The sequence below is a fragment of the Symphodus melops genome, assembly GCF_947650265.1.
Source record: "Symphodus melops genome assembly, chromosome: 3".
NCBI classification, from domain to species: domain Eukaryota; kingdom Metazoa; phylum Chordata; class Actinopteri; order Labriformes; family Labridae; genus Symphodus; species Symphodus melops.
The window spans coordinates 5,874,640-5,900,790 of record NC_136693.1 but is presented as its reverse complement, the minus strand read 5'-3'; the positions used below and the strand labels follow the sequence as shown (position 1 = coordinate 5,900,790).

The 26,151-nt window shown below is 42.9% G+C and overlaps 1 protein-coding gene across 4 annotated transcripts in view; it reads left to right on the top strand.

Annotated features, from left to right (window-relative positions):
* Positions 1-26,151, top strand: part of znf609b (zinc finger protein 609b) — an 80,415-nt gene that overhangs the window by 33,744 nt on the left and 20,520 nt on the right. For all 4 annotated transcript variants that reach the window (XM_079339542.1, XM_079339544.1, XM_079339543.1 and 1 more), the window contains exon 3: positions 22,048-22,273. In XM_079339542.1, coding sequence (XP_079195668.1) covers positions 22,048-22,273 — 226 coding nt within the window. The remainder of the gene's footprint in view (positions 1-22,047; positions 22,274-26,151) is intronic.

Genomic DNA, 26,151 nt, shown 5'->3' with positions numbered 1-26,151 from the left:
GAGGGAGGGAGTGTTGAGCAGTGTTATGAATGGATAGAGTCTTTAACCCCCCCCAACACACTGAATAGTTTGTCACAGGCTGCTGCGGCTCTATGAGGAATGAGAGGAGCTGGCTGAGAGCTCTCAGATTCCTGAATCCTTGAGGCATGTGGTCTGATTAGCAGAACAAAACCCACACAGTGGGGAGGAGCAGACGTGGCTTCACCCCCCCCCCACCACCACCCCTCCCCAACTGGAATTTTCTACCAGCGAGGGGGAAGAGGTGGCTCAAAGTTTGCACCGACTTGCTACACTTGTGAAAGAGTTTGCAGACCATGTTTGGGGATTTCTCAGTCGCTGCTGAAGCCTTTGTTGCTTCGTGATCACTATTGTTTTGGCTCTCAATTCATTTCCCCCACGCCTGTCCGACCCTTAGACCTGAAGTTTGGACGTTTCACCGCGGCACATATGTTAAAATACTCACCCACACAGTTTGACCATGAAACACTCAATCAGAAAACATTTTGCAGTCCAGGAGCTTAACTGCTTGTGAAAGGTTTTTTTTTTTTTTTTTTTTTTTTTGTAGCTCAACAAAGAGGAAGTTAACAGCGAGCCAGTGTTTGAGCAAGAGTGATTATAGAGAGGATTACGTGCCTCGCCCTCCCCTCTGAATGCATGGCTGAGGAGATGGTTTGCGGCCAGTTTGCCGTTAAATGGAAGAAGTTCAGGAAATCACCAATGCTTGTTGTTGCTTCATGTCAAAGAGATTTTATTTCCTCTGAAGTTGAATGATCCTTAAAATGCTTTTCATTCGCTGCCTCGTTCTGTTCTTTGCTTCTACATCGAGCTCAAAGACTGATTGCTTCTCATCTTTTATTCATCCTGCATCTGGCTACATTGCAAATGTGTTTTCTAAATCACATCTTATTGCATCGTATTGCCAACCTGCCGTCAGGAAGTCATTATCTTGTTGTTTACCAAGCTTGACATCTTTTGGGAAGAGTATGTTTTCAAGCCATAACTGATAAGTGTGTCTGGTCAGAAATAGGTCACCAATGCACACCAGCTACCAGTGCTGTGCTCTGCTGCTTTCCCACAACTCAGACATCAAAATGTTTCACTCTGACTTTCACCCGCCAGCGCCCAACTAAATGTTCGCAGCAGAGAACGCAGCAGGAAATATTTAGGAAAATTCACCACAAGCAAGTGGGGAGGGGAGTGTATATCCTCTGACCCGTACATTACACGTCAGGAAGCAGCTTTATCATGTCTGTCCACCTCAGACCGTTACGGCGTGGAACGACGCGTAGCACTGACATACTTGGATTACTTGGCAACATGTTTGGTCAAACCGTTGCTTTGTCAGCCACTTCCTGTGCCGTCGTTTTTACATGAAGTCCAGCCTCTTGAGACCCCGACCCCTCCGGTCCAGCAGGGATGGCCTCCCGCCGTGAGGTGAACGAGCAAGTCAGGAAGACTTCAGGGACTTGACATTTAGGTTTTGCATATGAAAACAGCTCCAGTGTGTATCAGCTACATTTTTAATCCAAGTGCAAGAGCAGTTGAAGACTAGAATATATTTTCTTTGTTTCTTTCAGAGTTTTTTCCCCCCAATAATTGCTTAAGTACGCAAGAATTAATTTAGTTACATTAAAACAATTGCCGTTTTGCCGTTTTTCCAACAGCTCCAAACATCATTTAGTTTTTTTTGTCTAGCTTACCAAACAATATTGAAGTGAGTTTAATGTTGGACCAAAACCACAACAAATTCAACACCCTGAAACCTCACATTTTTCACTTCACTTCCATAAACTAACAGATAAATACTCTTACTTTTAAAGTACCATTTTGACAGCGTTATTCTCAGTAGTAGTTGTAGAAATGCCTTTTTAGGGTGACAACCTGAATCGGCTTCATTGACTAACTGTGTGTGAACACTCAGAAGGAGTGTGACTCTGGTTTACATTGCCTTAGACACACTCCCCTTTGTGTTTGTATGGAAAGTAAGAATGCGATCATACTTGACCCATTTAAACTGAGTTTATGTGTTTCCACAAACAAACTACATCTTTCATTATGCCCGTGTGCACACATGTAATTAGAAATGTTCTTTGCATTTGCTTTGAGGCCCTGAGACGGTTTGATAAGGGAATATTTTGTGACAAAACCTCTTAAAGTGGGGCATGGCCTCGGGCTCGCAGCCTGCCTCTGCAACACATCGAGTCTAGACGAGGCGCTTCGCTCCGTACAGAAAGTTATTTTTCTGCATACCAAAAGACATTTGGAAAGACACTTTGAACATCACAGCGTGCTCGAGCTTGCTGTATAGACTCATGAGATCCTTAACTCATTTCAGTGCTCCAACTCCCACTGTGTGATTATCTATAATTGGCCTAAAAATACCACTTGACTGGTTGTATTGCCTTTTGGGAAAACAAGTATACACAGTTGTGTGTGGCTTGTTTGGCTGTTCCAGTTTGGGTTGTTTGCAGTGCGGTTTCATTGGAGTGTTTGCCTAAGATACTGAAAAGGAGAAACTCCAGTGAAGGTGAATAAATATCACACTGAAGACAAAAGGCCAGTAGTTCCATGTTGTTCAAGTTGGTTCAGATTAGCAGAGATGCCATTACTTTGGTGTTTAAAAAAAGGTGCTAGAAGGTTTATTGGCGAGGTGTGTGACATATTTATAGTATGTTATTACAGTCACAGTCGGCTTGTCAGCTTCTGCTCTACACAGCGAGCCGCCTTGTCATTTCACTCTCAGTTAAACCCTCACTGAGGGAGACAACTGAGCAAACAGACATAATGGCTAATCCATTTTCTTATCTGTCAGATGGTGTTGTTCGTCTGTGTTTGTTTGTTGTTTTTCTGGCTGAAAAAAGTTCTCCGGGCTTAAACCTCTCGTTACATTTCGCTGGATGTCAAAAGGCTGTCTGCCACAAATAGAGCTGCGGTCCACATTTTCAGCGCGAGACATCGGAGAAGCAGGTTAGATCACGTCTTGCTTAAGAGACACACCGAGAGGTCAGACAGTCAGAGTGGAGCTTTTATACGAGGGTTTCTTTACTAATGTGACTAAGGTGACTAATGTGCCGATTTGGTGCATGATTAAATATCATTTGTTTGGATAGGAATTACTGCTTCTTGCGTGTTTTAAGAATTGAACCACTTACAATGTATTTTTCTGTATTTTGTGTGAAGTGTGCATTTGAGGTTTGGTGTGTTGCATCTCCGCCTGAGAGTGTGCATGCATGCTTCCAAGCCTGGAAGTACAGATCTGAGATGAAAGGATTTTCTTTCCCATTCTAATCCACACAGACAGCCAGGCCCTTGTGATTATTCCCGCCCCCTTCTCTCCACTCGTCTCTCTGAATGCAGGGCCTTTCTAATTCACCCTAAAAAAGGCTTTCAAAAGGGGATTATACCGCTGATAGAAATTAAAGGGAGAAACACGTCTGTCCTTTGGGACCAATGTCAAACATTCATGAGTCGATGGATGCTTACACCGTGCAATGTATACCACTGAATTTGGAGCTTGTTTGCATTTTGCAGAGCTCTTATTTCCAACATCAAACCTTTAAAAAAAAAAGAGTCATGCATAGATTATTTTTTAATTGATTGAATGTTTGCTACTTTTTGTAGCCCTATAATTTCTCGGTAATGGTCTATCCATGGCATACAGAACGCAGCGCCAGAGTAAACGCCTGCAGTTTGTTGGCCAAGCCTCCCATGAAAAATCTAAATCAATCACCATGTCCCTTCTAGCCTCGTTCCCCCTCAACAACTACTTAATATTATGCAAATTGCAATGACAGAAGAAAAAAAGTCATTGTTATAACTCTGACGGTGTTGATTTTAAAAAGATGTATTGTTTTTAAAGTTGAGGATAATGAGGAGAAATGATGTCCTCAAAAAGTGCTAACATCCACCGATACTGACAGTCCAGTCTTCTGTGTCATTTATGTCTTCTAATGTTCATAACAACAATCAAACACTGACTCGAAGTAACATCTCAAATACTGGAACCTTGTTATGTTAGTCTATTTGTATGGAAATAAAAGCTTTATCTATGAGAAAACCTTTTTTTTTTTTTTTTGTTCTAGTTTGAGATAGTTCCAGATCTGTAATGGATTCTCTGTTGGCGCTTGATACACTTTCCACCAATTTCCATCAAACATTTGGGCCAGTTATTCCATTATCCTGCTTACAAACACTTCAAAGATTGGCACTGAAAACATGACGTCCAATGAGCAGCTAATTATGGAGAGAAAATAGGTTTTAGTCAATTCAAAAAAGATGTCGAATGAGCTTGAATTAAATCGTCAGGACGGCATCAAAGCCAGTCACTAGCAATGTGTCTTCAGTGCGAGAGGAAAAATAAGGATCTTCCTTTCTTTTGTGCTGAAGTATCTGCCTTAAATGTACTAACTTGGCAAAGCATCACTCTCATGAGAACATTGGAGCGAAGGCGTTTCATGTTAAACATGTTGGAAGAGAGTGAGGTAGAGCATCGTGTGACTCACTGACCCAGGCCACCGGCCAACAGCTTAACGCTTCATCAACACTGAATCCCTTAAGTCCTCTCCCCCAATCAAATGCTCCTTAGGAGAAATAAATAGATGAATAAACAATAAATGCATTATGTGTACAATCACTGTTGGATTGCTCTGTTCCGTTGCTCTGACTAAAGTGTTGCGTCGCTGCCAAATCCTTTCAAACTCGATGACACGGCACTATTTGACTTTGGCACCGAGGCGTCGGTCACTGTTTACATGACTTTTCCAATGTATGCAGCTGGCAGAGGGTCTCAGACCGAGGCTACACTTGGCAGATGAAGGGCTGAGGACATGAAAATATCAGTATAAATAAGAGTTATGATGAATATCTATCTGCAGGGAGGCTCCATAAAGCAGTCCTACACAGATGACTCAGTCAAACCTGAACTTCAAAATAAGTGTGAAATTTTGGAAATAAATGTCAAAGTAACTGGAGCCTAACTTCTCCACCAGGCAGTGTTCACGCGTCTTAAATGCTCTAAATGCATTTCATAGACTGAATGCTAAAAAAACAAATAATTGACTCCTTGTGCCTGATACATTCTCTGCAAATGAGCCTTTTTATATCTCTCCTCTTTGTTCTGCAGGAAACTGCAGCCTCTCTCTCTCCAGAGTTTTGACCCTCGTGTCCTATGGATTTTGTGTGTTTACATGATTTATAACATTAAAAACCTTAAATGCCACACGTGATAAATGTGGGTTGTCCTCTGCTTAAACCTCTCCTCAGAAGCTGGTTGCGTGCCAGTGTTTTTATAGTCTCCAGTGCATTGAGGTTTGATTTTTCTCATGCTGTTTGGTTTCCTTAAACAAGAGTACCACATGCATCAAAGTCACCTCTGCCACAGCCGTCCTCTTGTGAATGCTGATCCGCTCAGAGCAGACTGCACCAGTGTCCTTGAATACAGAAGCGTTGCATTAGCTGTTGTAGGCTGAGAAGGAGTCCCTGTCAAAACAGTGTTTCTCCTGTTTTCTGTTTTAGCTCAGGAGCCATTCGCTCCTTTTTTTTTCTTTTTTTTTTTCTTTTTTCGCTTCAGTTATGAGTAAGGCTACGTTGTGGGAAATACTTGCTGGAAATAATTAAATAGCCATAATTGTGTAAAGAAAAACAGAAGTTCAGGAATCCAGGTGGATATTACTCTTTAGCGGAATCCCCATTGACCAACGCCTTTGGTACTATTATTCTTCCCCGGGTCATTTCATACCGAAAGGCAATTTCATTTTCCCCAGTACACCCAAAATGAATGTCTTTTGGACTGGGAGAAAACCTGAACCACCTGGAAGTAACCCATGCATTACACACACACACGCACACACACACACACACACACACACACACACACACGCACACAGAGAACAGGCAAAGTCCAAAAAACTTCAGAGTAATCTGAAAAAAAAAAACGAACTTGAACCTGGTTTAGATTTACCTTAATGCAATGTGACTTCATTTGACAGCATGCCGAGTTTTCCCATATAATAATAATAATGTGTAGGTGCACACTCTGACGTCATTCAGCTGTTAAACTGTCAATCATAAAGATGAATCATAAAGTGATAGTCAGGTGATACCTTTCCCTCCTCCTCCCCGTGATGAACTTCTGTGTAGAGTTTGTGTCTGATTTCATTCTTTCATTCTCCTGCATGACTCAATAAAAAGTTTGTTTGTATGATTGGACCAATGAAATCAACTTCACCTAGACCTACTCCAGCTCTAAGGCTGTCATGAGACCAGCTTGTTAATCCTTTAAATGATTCTAGTAAAAGAAAGCATACAATACTCACACCGGTTTAAATACCATAGCAGTAAAAATACAACCACGCTTGAGTACTTTCTTGTTTTCACTACCCAGAGGATGAAGGGAAACTCCCTGCACAGTGTCTGCCTTGGAACTTTTTGATTCTATAAATCACAAAAAAAAGGACATTGTATCGTCAAACGCGTAATGTCAAAAATAATCAAGCTATCAAAAACTGTTTAGTGCAATTAGTTTTTGTTTACTATGTGTTGACTGTGCAAATATATGTTTAATCAAATACAAAGATGATGAGAACAGATTCATCTTCAGATATTGAGGGTTTTTTTTTTTTACCAGGTGTTCTAACTCACTTAACCAGATATAAAATAACTCATCGTTTAAAACTGACTTTTCTCTTCCTGTCTGAGTAACATGACATTCAAAATACTTCAGCTGTTTTGGATGTTTCTGTTTCTCTTGGCTATGTTACAGTTTCAAAGTCGGCCGTTCTTTTCACACCAAAACAACCCCACAAAAGAAATACCAGACTATTCCATCTGGATTCATCGTCTCCACATGTGCTCGTCTGATTAGTGAGAATAAGGACTCTTCTTTCTCAGGCCAACAAAGCTCAATCTAAGAAACGTATGACCTAAACTTACAACGTCACTACTAATCAGAAAATCACAATCCCTTCCAAAACAGTCCTCACTTTTACCATCGATTTGTCCGCCTGTGTTCCCGTGGCCTTCGGATGCCTGTGTGATGTAAATGTTGTCATCTGCTGCTGTGCGTGTCCAGCCAAAGCAAAGTGTACAAGCAGAGGGCACGCACTGACAAACATGTTTGAGCACATCTGATTATGCAAACCCCCGACGTAGTGTAAGCAGAACTGTGTGGCAGACATGGACCTTTGTTTGAACTCCGTGTGCTGCGAGATTAGTTTTGAAGTCAAAATAAATCAACGTGGACGTGGCTCGTGTTTCGCTGGGTTTCTGTTTTTGACTCGTCGAGCTGAGGACTGTGACAGCTTGGCGTGTTCACAACGGAATATAACTTCCTTTCAACTTGATATGCGGAGCAAGCTTCCTGTTTGCTGAGATGACTTTGCACCCTCCACCCAAAGAATGCTCAATTACCCAAGTATGCTCTTTATTTCCTGTGATGGTTCAACCCCTCCCGAGTGCATTTCCACCCCTCCTTTCTAAATATCCCAATAAGACTTGGGGGTGTTATTGTAGTGAGGACAGGGGGGAGGATGTGTGAGTGGATCAATAAAGGTGAAGTTAATATGGAAATGAGCTCCTCCTTGCAGTGGAGGCTGGGGAGTTGTTTAGTCCTTGGCAATGAGCTGAGCTCGCACATTCAATTATGTTTGGTAAGTAGGGCCTCTCCGTCCATCTGGAAAACAAAATTATGTTTAATCATATCCATTAGGTTTATGCATCCTTGGAAGAGTGAGACGTTTTGCTGTTAAATCCAGTCACTTAAGTCGTACTTCTAATGGCATTTTTTATTGTTAATAAGCGAGCCGGGGAGATTGCTCTAAAGGTTGAGGCTCTCTCTGGTTATTGCTGATTAATGGGAGCGTTAACATACCCTCGAGGAAATGTTGTAAGAATCTACAAGCTTTCTGCTTCATGACCTTCACACTGTTCCCTCCCTTTCGTCACGTCGGTGGTTTTGTCCCGATCTGTCTCAGATGAACATCAAAACCCTGATGTGTCCCTCCATATCCGCAGACCATATCATCATGTCAACGCCACGTTGTATAAGCTGTGCGTTTGTGAGACGCGTCGTTCCAAGAGAAAAACTAGAGTGTGTTTAAAAGGAAAAAAAAAAAAAACCCAGCAGTGAAATGTCAACGTCTCATTTTCTTAGACTTTCTAATACGTACTGAGGGATAAATTATTCATCCACAACCTCGTCTCAAACCTAGCATGAATTATTAAACTGCAAAGAGGCAAAGTGTTGGGAATAGATGGACTTGGAAAAGCCAAATACAGTCCAAAAAATATCTTTTCACATGCTGCTGTGTGGCGAAGCTGTTGAAGAATAAAACACACACATGCATGTTCAGTGATTTTTCGATGGAATATAAACTCTTAATTTCAGTTCCACAAACACAAAATGCCTCAAACTGTCTTTAAGAGGCATCCATCTTTCATTTACAATAAATAATCCCCCCCCCCCCGGCTTTGGAGAGTGTCAGGGTCTTGCTAAGTCCCCAGGATAAATAAAGATGGAGGGTATCATCTGTGTGTGTGGATAGCAGCTGCAGAAAGAGACAAGGAAGGGGGGGGGGGGGTTACAATGACTGCACTGACTGTTTATTTTTATCAGGGCATTAGCAGATTAGGCACTCAAACTAACAAGGTCATCAAACTCTGATGGGCTGAGAGCAGCAGACCTCTGCTGAGCGGCTGGCAGAGCGAGTGGAGGTTTGGTGTGTTACAGCAGGTTTCACTTTACTCTCTGCTCCCTCGACATCATCCACAGCCTCACTTATTAGTGCTCCGAATGATCTGAGGCGCACAGAGATGTCGTTTGTTTACAGATTTCCTACCTCTGCTCTGATTTAGCGGGGAGTCTGAGGCACATTTCAAGGCTTAGCCTGCTTTTGTTTGCATGCCAAAGTGCACCTACTGAGCAGTTTGAAATGGCTTTTGGATTGATTTGATACATCCTGAAGTGGATTTATTTCCAGGTTGGCTTGTTTGAGCATGTTTGTTTTTTTTTTTTTTACTCCAGAAAAGGCTTCTCTGATAACTCCCTGGATTACGTTCAAGACAGTTCAAGTCTATAATTATCAAAAGAAGTCATGGACGTGCTGTAAGGATCAGAAAATAAGCTGTGGTGTAACTTACCCAGCCTTGCTCTTCTTCTGACCTGCCTTGTCAAGTATTTTTCCCCTCTCAGCAGCCAAAGTGTTGAAATGTCATGCGGCGCGAGCTCCGGTTTTCATTGCCCAGAGGTGTATTAAGGTGTAAAAGTCTATAGGGGCTCTGAGGGTGCAGTGCAAAAGCTACTGGCACTCAGTAATAGTGCACATCAGCGTCCATTAAGATGGACACGGTTCAATAGGAGCTCTGTGAGGCAGCCAGCAGCGGAGGTCAATCAGAGTAGCAAGTCCTAGTTAAAGGAGCAGCATGAGGGACAGCTCAGTGAGTGCAAATCAAGAAGCTGCTCAGCATGTCGTACACATATTTCCACCCCTGCAGAGCAGGCCTCACCCCTCAGCCGCTTCACCCTCTGCTCCTCTGTTGACACGGGTGAAACCTCTCCTGCATTCTGTCAGAGGACGAGCCCAAAATATATTTTAAAAGCTTTAAACGGAGAAACCGGATACTTCTGTTTTCTGCCGACTGACGCGTCACCATGCTGAGCTTTTTATTAGTGTTTAAACATTTGCAGACGGCACAATTTCAACCTGAAATTGAATTGAAGTGATCAGTTGCTATGGTAACAGGAGTTCCTCCTGACCAGTGTGCAGGTCTGATCTGCAGCTACGGGAAGCGTTCGGTTGAGGTTGTTGCTGTCGAAGGAGAGTCGCCCAGTTATCAACCCCAAAGCTTCTCATACATGTTCCAGCCGGCACTGTGGACGTTCACGTGCTGTGTTCAATACCCACATGAACACGCGCGTCATTGTTTGTGTGCTATACCCTTTAAAGCAGGCCGTGTTTCTCTATTGTTGCGACTTAGAAGAAGATCAGAACACATTTTATGACCCGTTCATGCAGAAATCCAGGCCATTCTTCCTTTCAGCTGTATATTCCCTGTTCCCAGTGAATCCATGGATTCCTTCAAACAAGGTTGATGTCATACACGCGTGTCTTATATCATCGTTTCACACTCGTGGATGGCTAATAACCAAATGTACTGTGGAGATTATGAATGAGCTTTATACTTTTGGAAACACAATCTTGATTTATGAATCTTTTTACAGCAACATTCAACGATGGATATCTGAATGTCAACAAGGAAAACCGTTTGTAACTTTGTGATCCAGCAGACTGAGGAGATCGAAATAGCATGTTGTTACTGAGTCAAATGAGTTTTTCTGGGTCTGTAAGACATCAGATTTCACAGCTCCATAGAGCTGCACCCCAGGGACAAGAGGCTGTTGTAACATCTGTTTACATTTCCCCTCTATACGCCTGACCGAGACAGCCTGAGATACGGGCTCAAAATCTACAAACCACCCCTTCAACACCATCCACTGCTGTAATGTTGATTTTGACAAGTTCCCACGTTGTACCATCCGTACTCAGAGTCACAGGTTTATATTAAGAAGTGCAAATTATTTCAGTCAGTCCAAACAGTGTCTTATATTAGTAAGTCATTTGGCATGATTCTGACTTTTTTTTTCTTGAAAAGCAGTGTGTGTGTGTTTGTTGACGTGCAGCTAAGAAGGATTGTCTTTGCAGCGTTTGAAAAAGGCACCACCCACAGAGGAGCGTCAACACAAGGGAAACAGACTGACGGAGAACATCTATGAATAGTTTGAGGTTAGGAGCTCTGGGGAAATCTCTCCGCCTCAATAACAACTTGTTTTCCCTCTGTGATATGTGGGACTAGTAAGAAGTCTTTTGTTGCAGAGCTGATAAGGTTCCTGGGTAGTATTTCTTTGGGTAGTTTTTTTTTCTTCCCTCGACTCAGTTTCTCAGCTTTTCAATCCAGATACCTGAAACTGGAGTCTTGGTCACAGCTGCCGGTATTCTGGTGAGCTGTTAACACTGGGAACTTGACACAGGGGAGCTCGACTTCTCTGCAGCCTGAGCTCAAAGCATCGGGTCCAAGCCTCAGACTTGTAAGCCGTCACACAGTGAATCATTGGTATTTGGGTGGGACTCTAGGTGGCTGAGCTGCTGATGACAGCCTCTCAGTTTGTTGTCAGGCTTCCCTTTGCTGTGAGATAAGATTTATGACGATGGAGAAGGGCTGCGGGGAGAGAAATCCTCGTAGGCTCAGCTCGGTTTATCTGGATTTCTGCTCCCAGCACAGCCCCCCCTCTCTCTCTCTCTCTCTGTTCAACACGAGTTGGTGACCTTGGCAAGGATACAGCTTATTGTTTTGAGTAGATTCTGTTGTTGTCTGTTGAGCTTTGGTCTAAGTGGGACAATGAGAAAGGTGAGAGATTGAATGTAAGACCCTGGCAGGATCACCATCGTGGCTTCTTGGGATTTAGTTTAAAGCTGAAAATGTTTTCATCCTCCGACATCATGTCATCTTTAAATATTCTTCCAGTATTAAAGTTTATGAAAACATCACTACCAATCAACAGTGAAGACAAATCAACTAAATGGTCTATTTATCAGTACATAGAAAGTGACTGTACAACTCTACTGATATGAGAACTTTGTGTCACCATGTCAGGCTGTTATGAGTTTAACATCAACCCAACGTCCTTTGTCTGATCTGAGAACATGAAAAAGTCAAAGTCATCGAGGTCTGTAGGGATTCTTTTTTTCACATTTTACAGGCAGCAAAGCAATCGTTACAAAGATGACGATCAACAAACCTGTGATTGCTTTCATTGATTAGTATTAAGTCCCTGACGCAAAGAGCTGCTGTTCGACAAACTTGTTGCTCTAGAACACATCGCAAAGACGACAGCCGACGGGCAACCAGCTAACTTCTGTACATGCCTGAAAGGAAGTGACGCTCCATGCGAGGACTATTTTCACACCACTGTCGGGCACCACTCGTAATCTATGTACTTCTGATGGAGAATAATGTCTGATTAAAAAGTTGAAAATGACACCGTCGTAGTCGGCTCTTGCTCTGAAATGCGAGCTGCCTTACTACCGACCCATCACTACTCTGCTGCTGTATTTGTTTGTAGACTTTTCCTTTAGGGAAGTGATTCTTTTGGATTATCCCACCTGATGAGTTGACTCGGCGCCTTTAACCATCCAGGTTTTCCCTCAGATGATCTTGTTTTTTCCTTGTTTGTTAAAGTCTTTGTACACTATGTAGGTGCTTCATGATTCAAGTTTTAATTATTGTTCATATATTTATAAGTTTCTTACAATACTCTGTTGACAGATACAAAGCTATTCAATCTTTGCTGTTCTGAAGCTAAAAGCTGTTCTAAAAGTTAGCATTTTTCATAACAAAACAAGATAATTTTTGTAGAATAATTCTCCATTAATATTTACAAGAAAACCAAATGAATAGCCAAGTGTTTAGAGTTTGCTCAGTGAGTTTGGCAGGAACAGTTTGTGCTGCGGCTCCTTGTGTTAGCATATATATGTTCAACAGCAGCCACAGATTCTCAGGTTACCCTGCTTCTACACGGAGAGCTTTTAGTCCTCATGATACCCAACAGCCAACCCCAGTGCACTTCGAACCCAACCCCCACCCTGTCGTCTAACAAACAATAGCAGGCGGAGGCTCAAGGGAGCCGGCTGAGCAAGCGAGAGGAAAGGAAGGAATTAGGTTGACAAGGTCAGGCTGAAACCAGACAAGAGAGAAGTGTCTCAAACCACCTGCTGTGTGTAAGCTAGTCAGCCAACCAAAGCCTGCCAGAGCTCTGAGCTAAGAAGTACCAAATGGTGTCAACTTTTCTTGGTAAGAGACTCAAGTCGTCCGTCCAGTTCTCGTTTGTTTTCAGGATCTGTTCATAGCATGGTAGATAAATGTGTGACACTCACGCTGAGGAGTTCTACATGTTTAGCTTTGCACTTGTTTTACTCGTAAATAAATGTGATCTTTTTCACAAGCTAACGACTGAACGTAACAAAAATAAGAAAATAAAAGAGTGTTTTGTCTTTCCTACTGAAAGTTATGTCTGGCGCTTTTGTTCAGTTTTAACAGCATCAGGATTTTAGTTTTTTTCTCCCTTTTGGGTGAGTGTAAGACAATCCTTGGAGCTATTAAGAGGATTGGGTGAAGGTTGAGTGCAGTTGTTCATAGTCCTCAGAGGATAATCCCCTGCCTTTGTTGGTCCCTTGACCCAACAATGAGGTTGAATTTTTGGTTGAATTTTTGTTTTGAGTAAAATCCCTCAAAAACTATTGAAGGAGTTGCCTTGTAATCGTTTCAATCATTGATCTGACGCTTCATCTGTTTAACTTGGTGACGGCTAACGTTTGCGATCTTGATTTCTGTAGTGCTTTGGTTCATGACAAAAGTGTCTTAGCATTTTCTCTCCGTCTTGGCAGTTCTTTTATCTGAACGTGGTCTTGCTTGCTTGCGGATGTTGGATAGTGCAGACTTGTTTTTGCTGTGCTGCTGAGGACAGCACGGCAGCGCTATTAGCATAGCTTCCGACTCTGATTCGACAAGCCAATCACGATGTTCAGCTGCACTTTAATTCCAAAGGATGGGTGACCACACTAGTGGCATTAGGTTTACTAGCATCACAAATCATCCTGAGTGCTGGAAAACGCACTAAATATAGGTTTACGTTTACTTTTGCAGTTTAATTTTAGTCCGAGGGAGAAACATTTTTTCCCTCTCAGTACAACTCTGCTTTACTGAGCAAATTAGGCCACGGCTTCATAAGTGAGCAAATTGGTAAGCTCCACTTATCTTGGCTCAGTCCTCTCCCCTGCGGTCCCCTGTGCCGTCTGTCTTTTTATATCACTTTTACTTCCCATCATTTTGCTGGGAGCAGGAGGAGCAGTCTCTTGACTAATGTATGTTGTCCTTTCATCAGTGGGTGCATATGTCTCCACAGGTAAAGCCTGTGCTGCTCTCTGAAGAGCTTTCTCTTTGAAAACGTCTCTGTGTACTCTCTGCTGTCAGAATAATCAAAGGCCTTTGTAAAGTACCGCTCCTCAAGTGATGTCACACTGAAAGATACTCAATTTGATTACTCCTGAAATTCACACACTCTGGAAAAAGGTAATTTAAAAAGTAAATTAAGGGCAAATGTGAGAGCCCGTTCTTGTCTCTTTAACACAAAGATGTGACTCACAGCTGTTTCTAAGAGCTTGTTGGGGGGAGTTTTATTCCAGCTGCATGTGAAGCTTTCACAGACGCCGTCTTCGTGTTCATGTCTTCAGCTTTCACTTTCTGTTTCCGATGTTGGAGGTTGTGTGAGATCGTTAAATGAGCCGTAACGTGGGGTGTCAAAATGTGGGCTGACACTAATCAGAATTACCTGGAGATGTTTTGAAATTATTACACAATCTGAAAAAGGTAGAATTCTTTTCAGCTGTAAGGTGAGAAGTGATTTACATCCATCAGAAATGACTGAAGCGATGTTCAGACTGCAAGAAAAAAAAAAAAAGCTTTCCAATTCGTTGTGTTTCTCAAATGTTGATCAAATCAGCGGACAGCATGAATCACTTGATGTTTTTCCTGCTCGTCAGAGCCTTCAGATGCCGTCGTCACATCTGACGCAGGTCTGAGATTCATGCGAGTCAAAGTCTTTGTCTTCTAAGGAAGTCTACGTCAATCAGTGTGTGACACAAGTCAGCCCTGGTGTCAACAGAAGTCGATCTAAAGCTCTTGGCATCCGAATATTGGAGAGTGATTTGTATGAATACGTTCAAGGCACCATTTCACCACTCCGCCTCCAAACACACCTCTGTGAAGGAGTGGCAACCTTTTTCTCCAGTAAAAAGCCATGATATACATGTCCTCCATGTCATCTGCTCGCTGAGTTAGCTGGCTTCTTCATTGTAACCTTTCAAAATAAAAGATTTGTTTGAGGTGCATTTGTCTCCTGTACTTTTCAGCACCTTGTGTTTTAAAGAGATACACTCTGCAGTAGTTTGATGATCGATAGTACTAAAGATTCTGAAGCTTGTTAAAGCTGCAACAAGCAGAAGCGTCTGTGAGCATCGGTGTCCAGCGTTGACACGTCACATGGCAAACGGCTTCTTGGTAACACATGGGTTTCCAGTAAGATCCTGGATTACTGGTCAGGGCTTCCCAGAGATTGGAGGTCATGGATGAGCGACTTCATGGCAGATTACTTTCCTTCCTGTATAATTTATGTGTGCTTATACATTCCTGAAAGCACAATTAGCAGCTCAAACGGAGCAGAGTTGCCTAGAAACTGTGTGCTTTCCCCAGCCGGTGGTCTGCAATACATGTCAGGTGTTCCTCTTTGTGTTTTCTCCGTTTCTCAGTTTCTCTAATTACTCCGAGCTTCAAAGAGAAACGAGTGTGTGGCTTTACTGAAGGAATTAGACCAGTGTTTGGAAACAAGCTGATAGGATTTTACGACTTTAAAGGCAATCCAGTCATTTTGTGTCCCTTTTCCTCCGACTCCTGGCTGATTGTAATATTTGAAGAAATCTATTTAGATTAGGGACGTAAAGAATCACTCAACTCACGATACGATTCACGGTAATGGGTTCACGATACGATTCGTAAAGGATTTTTTTTTTGTGCTAAATGAGATTGAAAAATTACAAATTACAACTCGTTGTAGCTAAATGCTAATAGTGTTGAAACTTCATTAAAAAGAGTGACTCTTATCTTGTGATCAGATTCTGATATTTAGAAGATGAGGTTTGTCTGGAAAGAAAAGGTCGTGCAGGTTACGAGTCCCCCTTGTTGTTCGTATGACAGATAAAAAGCAGCTGGGGCCCTTTTCTTCGCAGTGTGTCTTAACTGGGTGTCAGTGGGGCTGAAAGAGGCACCGACCAGAGCGAGGGAGAAGTGTAATCTCCACTGGCCTCCGACCCTTTAACTCAGCAAAGACGTTCACAGTGTTCGCCCCCGGTGTCACAAAGAATTACATAATTGAGGCAGGAACACTGAACTCAGCCAACTAATAGCACTTCAGCTAGAATTGCTTTTTACTTGATAATAATGGGCCCCATGTGTCATGAGGAATTTCTTTTTCTCTTTCAAGACAGATGGTTCCTTTCTGTTGATGTTAATCAGGGTGGAAAATCTATATAACTTTGATCTATTATAGACTTTGGATTCCAGTTTTGATTCAAGTTGCTAAAAATCGATTGCACAATCATTTTCCACTACGATCACAACTTGTGATATTAAGACTTCTTCTTCGTTTTACAACACTCTCCATACTCTCTTTACAGTGAGTAGCCTTATGTAGCATTTATTGCTCTTTCATGAACGTATCCGTCGTCAAATATAAGTCCCCCTGTAGAGGCATAAACTGAGCCTGCGGATTAAACGGGTGATGAATGTCTTTGTAGTATAACATGGTTGTAATATTATAATCCAGTGCTTGTTCGTGCGGTATGTAGGGAGGCTAAAAGTAAAGCTTCCCAGACCTGTTTTCTTCCTTTATCACCATCACAGCAAGAGAGATAACGAGAGTTCTGCTCACAGACGGGGTCAGGCTCGGAAATAGAAAGCTACTCATGCATTTGGATTGTGTCTTGTTGTTGTGAATACATTTGTTTGTCAGTGGGGTTTTTTTTTTTTTTGTGTGTGGGTGCTTTCCCATCTCTTGTTTTAAACAGAGAGTGAGGAGATGAAACCACGTCTGCGGTCAATCCACAATCCACAATCCCTCGGTGTTATCTGACCCGGTGTCAGAGCCCTCCTTTCAGCTCGGGTTAAATGCAGGTCTTGTCAAGATAATCACAATCCTTTGAGGCATGGGTATCATTCTTAATGCGTTTGGCTTTTAAACCGCTCCATAACCGACTTCCAGCCTCGAGTCTTTAACAAGAGGAAGATAAGAAAGTGTGCGCATGTGAGAAAGTGCTGCTTCATCACCTGATGAAATGCGTGTTAGTGCTTCTGATGAAGTACGTATAATAAAGTCAACAACGTTCTCAGTTGAATGAGAGGGCGACTCAGCCATGACCAGAACATGCACTCTTTACTCTGTAACATGAGCGTGGTGTGTTGAAGTATATGCTCTGTTGATGATGGATGTTGAGTTTATTCTCATCAGCATTTCACATTCTAATAGTTTGTTTGGGGTTGCAACAACGAGTAGCAATGTGTTACTTGAATCTAAATTAAAGCCCCATTTCCACCAAGCGGTCCAGTTCAGTGCCGTTTGGTACGGTACCATTTTATTGGAGTTTCCACCATCAAAAATAAGCGCTCTGTACTGTCCTACTTTTTTTTAGTACCCTTCTGTTGAGCTGCTAAGAGTACCGATTCCACCCTAAAGGGTCCCTTTTGTTTGTCCCGTTCTTCTTCGTTGAATTTAATCATTAGCGGACTACACTGTGTTTTCCTGCTCTGTTATGTAGCTGACGTGGCTGGTCAAACTCCATCTGGTCTGTCTGTGGAACCACAAGCACGATCAGTGTTAGCCGTACCAAACTGAACCAAAATCAGACCGTTTGGTAGAAACAGGACTTTAAAAAAGGAGCAGACAGCACTTCAACATGCCATGTTTTTAATCATCTCTGATGATACAGTAAGGTTGTTTTAAGAGTTCACTCAGTAGATGTTTCACACATTGCTCCTTTAAACGAGAATAAGCCCTTTTCAAAAACCCGAGTAAATCCGATGATCAAACTCTGATCAGAAAACAAACCATACATGTGTTTGGGACGTGGACGGTCATTTCTTCTCGACTGCAGCAGGATTCATTGTGAGTCGATTGGAATCTGTTCAGTCCTGGTCTACTTAAAACACATGAGCTCCCTTTCTTCCGTGTGTTTACATTCAAAGACTCAAGGTGACATTTGGTCAGCGATATTCTCGCCTCACACCAGCCACTTGATTAAAGCCAAGACAGGTGTCTGAAGGCGACACTGCAGTGTAATCCCGTCATAATCCTCGCCCAAACTCAGAGCTCGCTTTCTTAATCCCAGCTGTAATAAACAAGTTAAAGCTGAAGTTAATGTGTCCAGTAAAAAGTGCAGCATGTGTCTGTCTTCCTGGGGCGAGGTTATTTTATGACCACTGAAAATCCAGACGGAGTTTTCCCCTCTATCAGCACACAGAGGCATGCTCAACACCACACTGAGATTCATGGGATTTTTATCAGCCCGTTAAACATTTTTCTTCCCAGTGTGGCTTTTTTTTTTTTTTTTTTTTAAAGGTGCTGGCATGGGGTTTCAGTTAAAAGAAGGCTTGCGTGACACTCGAGCATTGTGGTTTAAGGGGGAGATTTGAAAATCTGTTTGTAAAGTCTTGCAAGGAGGGAATAAATCATGGAATCTGGCACCGGCTGAGCGTCTCGTCGAGCCTTGTGTGATGTGACAAAGTGTGTAGTTCGGTGGTTTCAGTGGAAACCCCAGACAAGACATCAGGCTTTTTCTGGCTTTCCATTCTGCAGCCCCACAGTGAAAGTCCTTTTGTTGGCTCGTCCATTGATAGAAGCTGGAAGTAAAGCACTGCTCATTCATGTCTCATGGGATTCTGTCCGAGCTATGCTGGCTCATTACACAACAGTTCTCTTCTGGAGTTTTGACTAGTCTTTCATATTCACCTTAGAACAAAAATATATCTAAACTGTCTGGGAGGAATGGGGGAGGTAACGTTGGGAATGAGCTCTGTCAGATATACTCGTTCTGAACATGTTGTGTAAGGCTGTTAAAATGAAGTGATTCATCTCAGAGGTTCAGAAGTTCGAGGACTTACCGCTTTGAAAACAAACGTGCGGCGCTGGAGGGGGCGTAATCACCTGCTGTCCAATATCATTTGTGTTCGACTCCCAATCAGGTCTTTTGTTTGGCTCTAGGTCAAAGCTGCGAGAGCAATTAGAATATTTTGATGAATGAGTTATGTTGACATTTTACTTCTGAAGTCACTTCTTGAGTTGTTGAGTTGTTTTTTGTTTTCACAGACTCTTCGATGCTATTGGTCGATTTGTTGACCAAATCAAGAATTCTTATTTCATAGGTCAACACACTAAAGGGCTGCAAAATCATGTATGTGCCCATCATCATGGCAACATGAAACATGAACACATTGCGTAAGACTTTGTGTAATCAATGGATGTGCACCATGCATTACCTTTCAGCCTTTGAGCAACATTTGACCTGTAGGGTGGGCCATTAAAAGTTAACATGCACCTTTACTTCTCAGAACATGTATCGCAGATCATTTCCTCATTTCAAGATTAAATAATGTGATCACACCTTGGGGATTTCTTTCATTGAGATGAGTCTTAAAATCGTACGTCTGAATCCACAGGACAGCATCGCCCACTACCAACGAGCCGAAAGAACGAGGGAAATGTACAAATGTGATTTTAGCCTTACTCTGTCATTCCAATTTCCTCGAGGAAAGAGACAATTTCCATTCATTATGATGTCACGGTAAATTGGACAAAGATGACCCTGAAATCTTTTCATACACAGTTTTCTAGTTTGAAGCTTGGAGTCAATTTAGAGGAGGCTCTGGATGAACCTCTCTCCGTGTGCTGTCACTGTGATGGAGGGCTGGTTGTGTGGTCTTGTCTGCGGCTCTCTGTGTCTCCATAAGGCCTGGAAACAGTGTGTGGTGACAGCTCGGGTGATTACCTGTCCTGTCTCATTCAGTCAGCCGGCCTGCAGCTTGGTCACGTCATGCATCGGTGACTGACACGCAGTGATTACGGTGTCGTTAGGCCAGACTCTCGGCCGCTCTCTGCACACATTAATTTGCTCATCCTCTGAGCGCTGGCAGAAATGGACTATCCAGGCTCATTTCTGTAAACTAAGAAATATGACGCTTCTATGATTGTAGCTGAGCTAATATTACATTTCATCAGGGACTAATGTTTGGTTTTCAAAGCAGGCAGTTCATCACGGAGTCAGATTTCTTATTCGGCATTCTGAAATGTCTCACAGACGGTTTAGTGCTTCTGAATAATAAGAGTTATGAGTCATGTTTCATCACATCATTTTTATTCATTTCAAGAAATGAGCTTAATTAAAAATCCATTTAAAAGTGTTGTTCACCCTGAGTTAAGTGAAATCCAATAACAACGTGGAAACAGATGTTCAAACAAAGCTTCTATAATAGAGACACAATGTTATCATGCAAAAACAAATATTCTGTTCTTCATTTAGTAGTTTATTGTTGATGTCAACCTCAGCTATGTTTTCAAACTTGCAGGAAAATGTAATTAAAATCTTGCAGGATCATAAAATCTCAAAGCCCTGGGTGGATAAAAAGCATGTGTAGGACACTTAAAAGGAACATTTATACTCAGGCTAACAGCTTACCCTGCTAAGCTGTTTAAGACAGGTGGGCTTTCAGCTTCATGCTAAAGCATGGCTACAATGCTAACATACCATATTTTGGTTATAGTGCCAGGGTCACCATCCCGTTTGGCAAGATAGTATTTCTGTTCTGGCTCTTGTTATTTGGCCTTTAATAAACCCTGTAGACTAAGTGCAGCTGAGGCTGATGGGAGTTTTTTCCTTTTTTTTTTTAATTCGTTTTGAGCAACTGAAAAATTAAATTTGTCGTCTGGAGAGCTCGGTGAAAAGTGTTTTGCTTTAATGTTCTAGTTACATGCTGAGATAATTTGACTGCTGTTGAGAAACAATAAGAGTCGGTGAAGACGAATCCTCCACTGGAGACCATGAAGGGGTTTTTAAAAACATCTGTGGCACAGTCTTAAGATGGATACTCTCTTTATATGTTTGGCAGCTGAATCCACAGACTTTGTCTTTTCCATCTCTAAGATGTGTCGAACATGGATGGTGTCAATTTGTCAAGTCGCGAGGTTAATAAACTGAGCGAACAGGAGGACAATGCATGGCTGGTTGCAGGAGATACTTTCTATTTGATCTCTTTTTGATCTCTCTTCAATCTTCCATGCATCACTGGTGTAAAACGGGATGAAGTACGAATGATTGGCCGGGGACGTATGGGAACCTGTGAGTGATCACGGTTCGCTCAGTCATGTTTAAATTAATCTTAAAAACAAACAAACAACAATCCGACATCCTTATCCTACAAGTGTTCAAAGTGAGAAGTAACACTGACATATATACGGCCATGAAGGCTTTTTTAATGTGGATAACATACTCTGTTTTTAAGCATCAACTCGGTCAGTAAACATTTTTACAGGTTGAACAGATTTATAATCCAAAGTGTCAATTGTTATTGTTTTCAAAGGCTAATTGGATCCAGCATTGGCAGCATATTCCCGAGCACTGAGCGCTTTATTCCCAATTAACGACTGTGCGCCGTTGGCTGCAGCGCAGCATTCCTCCTGCAGTTTGCCACTAATGATTGGGAGCGCTTTAATGTCGACTGCCTTGAATGAAGAGCTCTAAGCCTGGTGTCACTGCGGCCCTTAAATCACCATCAGTCTTCTTCTTCTCTTGCCTCTTTTCCCACCTCCACACTTTCCCACCTCCAGCTCCCTCTCTCCTGCATCCTTTCCCTCAGACGGCTCCCTCCTCTTCTTTCTCCCTTCTCGCTCTTTTCCTTTCCCGTGTCGGCCAGCTGTCTCTTCATCGCTGTCACAGTGGATCAGAACAGGTGGAATCAATTACTGACCCTCAGCAGCCCGCTCCCATACCACAACTAGCTCTTTAATTGAGGGAATTAATGAGCGATCAGCCTGTGAGATGATGTGGTGTCACGGATCTTGCTCTGGAGGGAAAGCTGGGGGAGGGACTGTTTGACCGATCCTGCATAACTAATTCTGTCCTTCCACACGGGCAGTTCACATGTCCCTCCCTGCAGTTCCCTCCTGCTAATCACCTCTAAGGTTGAAGAGAGACAGTTTATTACAACGTTAAAGCTGCTGCATCACTGCTTTACTGATTAGGTTTGTTATAGGAGGCCGCCGCTGCACCACAATGACTTCCATGTGCTCAGCACTTTGTTTACTTCCTGTTGTTGTGGCTGTATCCGCTCTCTGCACGTTTCAACAGAGTTTCTCAAGTGTCTCATGTCTTCCTCTCTCTTGTTCTTTCTTCACAGATGGAGTCTCCTGTCTCCACGCCAGCCCCTCCCCCTCTCCACCTCCTGGCCACGGTAGGCAACAGTGAGATCTCCTCGCCGTGTGAGCAGATAATGGTGCGCACACGCTCGGTGGCGGTGAACACGTCCGACGTGGCCCTGGCCACCGAGCCTGAATGCTTGGGACCGTGCGAGCCCGGCACCAGTGTCAATCTGGAAGGCATCGTGTGGCAGGAAACGGAAGACGGTAAGCAAATATTCGACCTGTGTTTTTCAGGCGGGACTTTGGGGATCGGTTTGATGGTGTCAAATAAAAAATAAAAAAACGTTCCGAGTTCCGTATCAGTGCACGAGCAATCCATCGCCTGGCTGCGAGTATTGACCTTTCAAATCCATGAAATGAAAGATAGCCTCTCCACTAAGGATCTATGTTCTTTACATTACACATCCAAACCCTTCTCCTCTGCTGTTATTCCACTCAGTACAATACGAAACATGGAACATGAGGCTGATCACACTGTGTTGATTGTGGAGTCGTCATGTATGAGACTGAAATCACGCCTTCCCAAATCTCAGTGTTACAGAATAATCCAACAAACAACACTTAGACTGATCTCACAAATGAATTACATTTAGTTGGCCAAATGCAGTGATTAGCATTTCATAGGAGTTTAAACATTTATTTTTCAATCAAATGAAAAGAAGAAAAAAAACCTGCTGGCAGCTTTTTTGGAAGATTGTTTTAATGCAAATAGTAGAAATATATTTCAAGACCTTAACTGAGGTTTAGACCTGAAAGGTTGCTAATAAATGTTTGTTTGCCAGTTCGGCACTGTGTGGGAGTTTACCGCTAAGATATTGACGGGCACATTGCACTCCTACGTGTCATTCTCATGAAATGGATGTGAGAAGTTTTTCTCTATCATAAAGGGAATCAGCGGTGTGGACATTTTGATATGACTGCTCCCACAAATGGAAATGTTTTTGCTGCATTGTTATGACCTGAGCGGAGAAGACTACACTCATTGTATGAAGACTATAAACATATGGAGTTTATTTGTGCTTGTGTTGGCATAGCCAGTGTGGATGCATTAAAACATCCCAGAGGTATTTATTGTCAAGGCTATAGTTAAAGCTCCCATTATTTAAAAAAAAAAAAAAAAAAAAAAACCTTTTTGCAGTCATGACCCATACATGTTATGGTCGTTGAGATGTAATTGGATAAGTCATGACTGCCTCTGGAGCTGGTGTTGGTACATGCTTGAACAGTCCACATGCAGGATAATACTGCCAACGAGAATAGTGGTTGGCAGGCAGTTCCTAGGTGGCCTTGATTTAGTTCTCTGCTCAGGAGAGTGCAGACGGGAGTTTGTTGCACAGAGATATCTGCTAACAAACAACGTGCCTCACAACACAACGCGCTTTCTATGCGAGAGTACCAGTCGGGAATAGAGTTGGCTTCTCTCCTGCAGTGCAGTCCGAGTGAAATCTTAGACGCTCACAGTTTTCGCCTCTTTGATGGAAACCGCATTCAGCTCATTTAATTGTAAGATGTATCACTGGCACTATCGGGTTGTGCTGGCTCTGAAAAAAAAAACAAAAAAAAAACGGCCCTCTTTTTTTCTTTTTCTGCCGTGCATGTGAAATACTGCAAATACCTAATCTTCAAAGCAGCTCGCAGCTCACTTGCTCTGCGGGCATGCTGAGTACAAATCGCCCACACAGCCACAGTGCTGCTTGTTGGTTTCACTCAGAGGAGCTGAACAGAAAAGGTCCCTGCCTCATCAACATTCCCAAAGCAACGTCCCCGCTATTGAGTGCTCCCCCCCTCCCCCTCCTCCTCCTCCTCCTCCTCCTTTTTTTGATTTTTGCTCCAGCCGTGGGCTTCGTCTGATTCACCCCTGTCCTCCGCTCTATCAGGACTCTTTTCTGTTTCCAGGCATCCAGCCGCTCGCCCCTTGACTCTGTTTCCAAGCAAACTGGGAGAGAGCGAGTGCAAGGCAGGGGGCTTTTGGGCAGGGGGGGTGGAGAGAGAGAGAGAGAGACAAGGCTACTGCTGTTAGTGACACAAACATGGCTCTGAGCCAATACCAGTTCTATGTTTGTGCTCCCTCATTCTCTGCCTCCCACAGAGCCATTGACCCTCCCCTTCGCCTTGCCCCCTTTCCCTTTCTACGTCCAAATCCATCCTTTGCCTTCTCTCTCTCTCTCTCTCTCTCTCTCTCTCTCTCTCTCTCTCTCTCTCTCTCTCTCTCTCTCTCTCTCTCTCTCTCTCACACACACACACACACACTGCTGTTCTCTCTGAAAGGTGGTGGTTTGGCCTGATGTAACCATGTTTTCTTCTGACTCTGCTCTATCTCGCGCAGTAGGTACAGAGCTTTTGAGTGGTTTTAAAATGGGCATGTTGAGGGGGGGGGGGGGCACTATGCAGGTGTAGCACACGGGGTTGTTATGGTCATCCGAGCTGTGAGGACTGAAAACATTTCCCATCGCTCTCTTTGAAGCCTGTTTTTCTTCTCCCATACAAAAACCTCTATCAGGCAGACAGTAGGGCTGGAAATATGTGAGGAAGAGATGTATTTGATAAGTAGAACAATGAAGAGTCCCTGAGTGTTCAGGCACCACAGCTTGTTCTTTACCGACAAAATCATCTTTTGTGTGTTTAAGGATGAAACATGGCTGCTGCTGAGATATCTCTATATTTGTTAGTCTAAGCTGAGACTGAATCCTTGCTGAGTTTCTGAAGGAGGCATCTCTCAATAACCTTCATTGTATTACACTTTGCACACAACATTAAGCAACACAAGGAGTAGTGTTTCTCTCTCATCAATTTAATGGTACGAGCCCATAACGACCTACTGGCTACTTTTACAATGAAGGAGACCCAGATGCTCCTTATCCTGAACTGCACTGCCTTTCTGCTGTTTTTTCCCTGAGAGAGCCATGAAAGCCAGTTTCTCTCGTTGTGGGGGCAACCGAGCAAATGAGAACCAAATGAGGAAATCAAGCAAAACCGGGCAGAGCACCAAAGAAGAGCAACAAACAGAGGCCCCCAAGACATTGCAGAGGCATCCTGATTAGCAGTGAAGTTGAGCAGCCCCCCTTCTTCTCTGCATGACAAGTCTCATACAGAGCTGTTTAGGCATGCACCGTGTGTGCGCTCGTTTCATTTAGCATGCCAACCAACAGCTGCTTCATCACCTCCGCCTTTCGGCCTTGTGGGAGTAAATGAACAACAGGCTCTCAGTAATTGTCTCAGCTTCAGACGACTCGCAGAATGTTACGGAAAGAAACGGATGAGGAGGAAGCAGACGACACCAAACAAAGCGTGATCAGAGAAGCTGCACCTTTGGTCAGCTCTGACAAGAATCTCACCTGCTGAGGCTGAGTACATGTATTATCCTTTTAGCTCCAGCAGAGCAGCTTGTTCAGCTCAGTCTGGATAGTTACACGATTTAACTGAAAGTTGATATAGCATTTTCCTCCACTCTGTACTGTATTTAAAAACATATTTGAAGCTACAATTTCTGTCTTTTTATGTACATGTGTACATGTTTAATATCAGTATTTTATATCTAAAACATGGGCTTCATCTTATGTACCCAAGCGTCCACAATGCTCAGACATGACTGCAAGAGCGTCACTCGCTGCATGCAGCCTGACATGATGAAAAATGTAAGTACAAGTCATGCATTAACAGAAAACGGTTGTATACTGTTCAGTTAATAAACATTGTGGAGAGCTGGTTTGTTTGAAGACAAGGCAAGTGACCAGTGTGGATTGGCAACGTGACTCCAGGCTAACTGGTCACGGGCTGTTGGTCCATATTTAACAACTACTGTATTAATGTTAACATAGGCTGAGAGCTCAACTACTGCAACATGTAGCTAGGAGGAATGCAAACCGGTATATAATCTACGAAGCAAACTTTGCATGATGCAAAACAGATGGTAGCCTACTGGAAAAACCTACACAGTGGACTTTACTGAATGCAATGAAAATGAACGCAGGCCAAAAACAGACTGTGTCTTTTATTTATTTAAATCCAATTACATCACAACCAGGAAAATGCAAAATAGACAGAATCATTACTATTGCAGAATTTCCAATTTAAATCTCAAC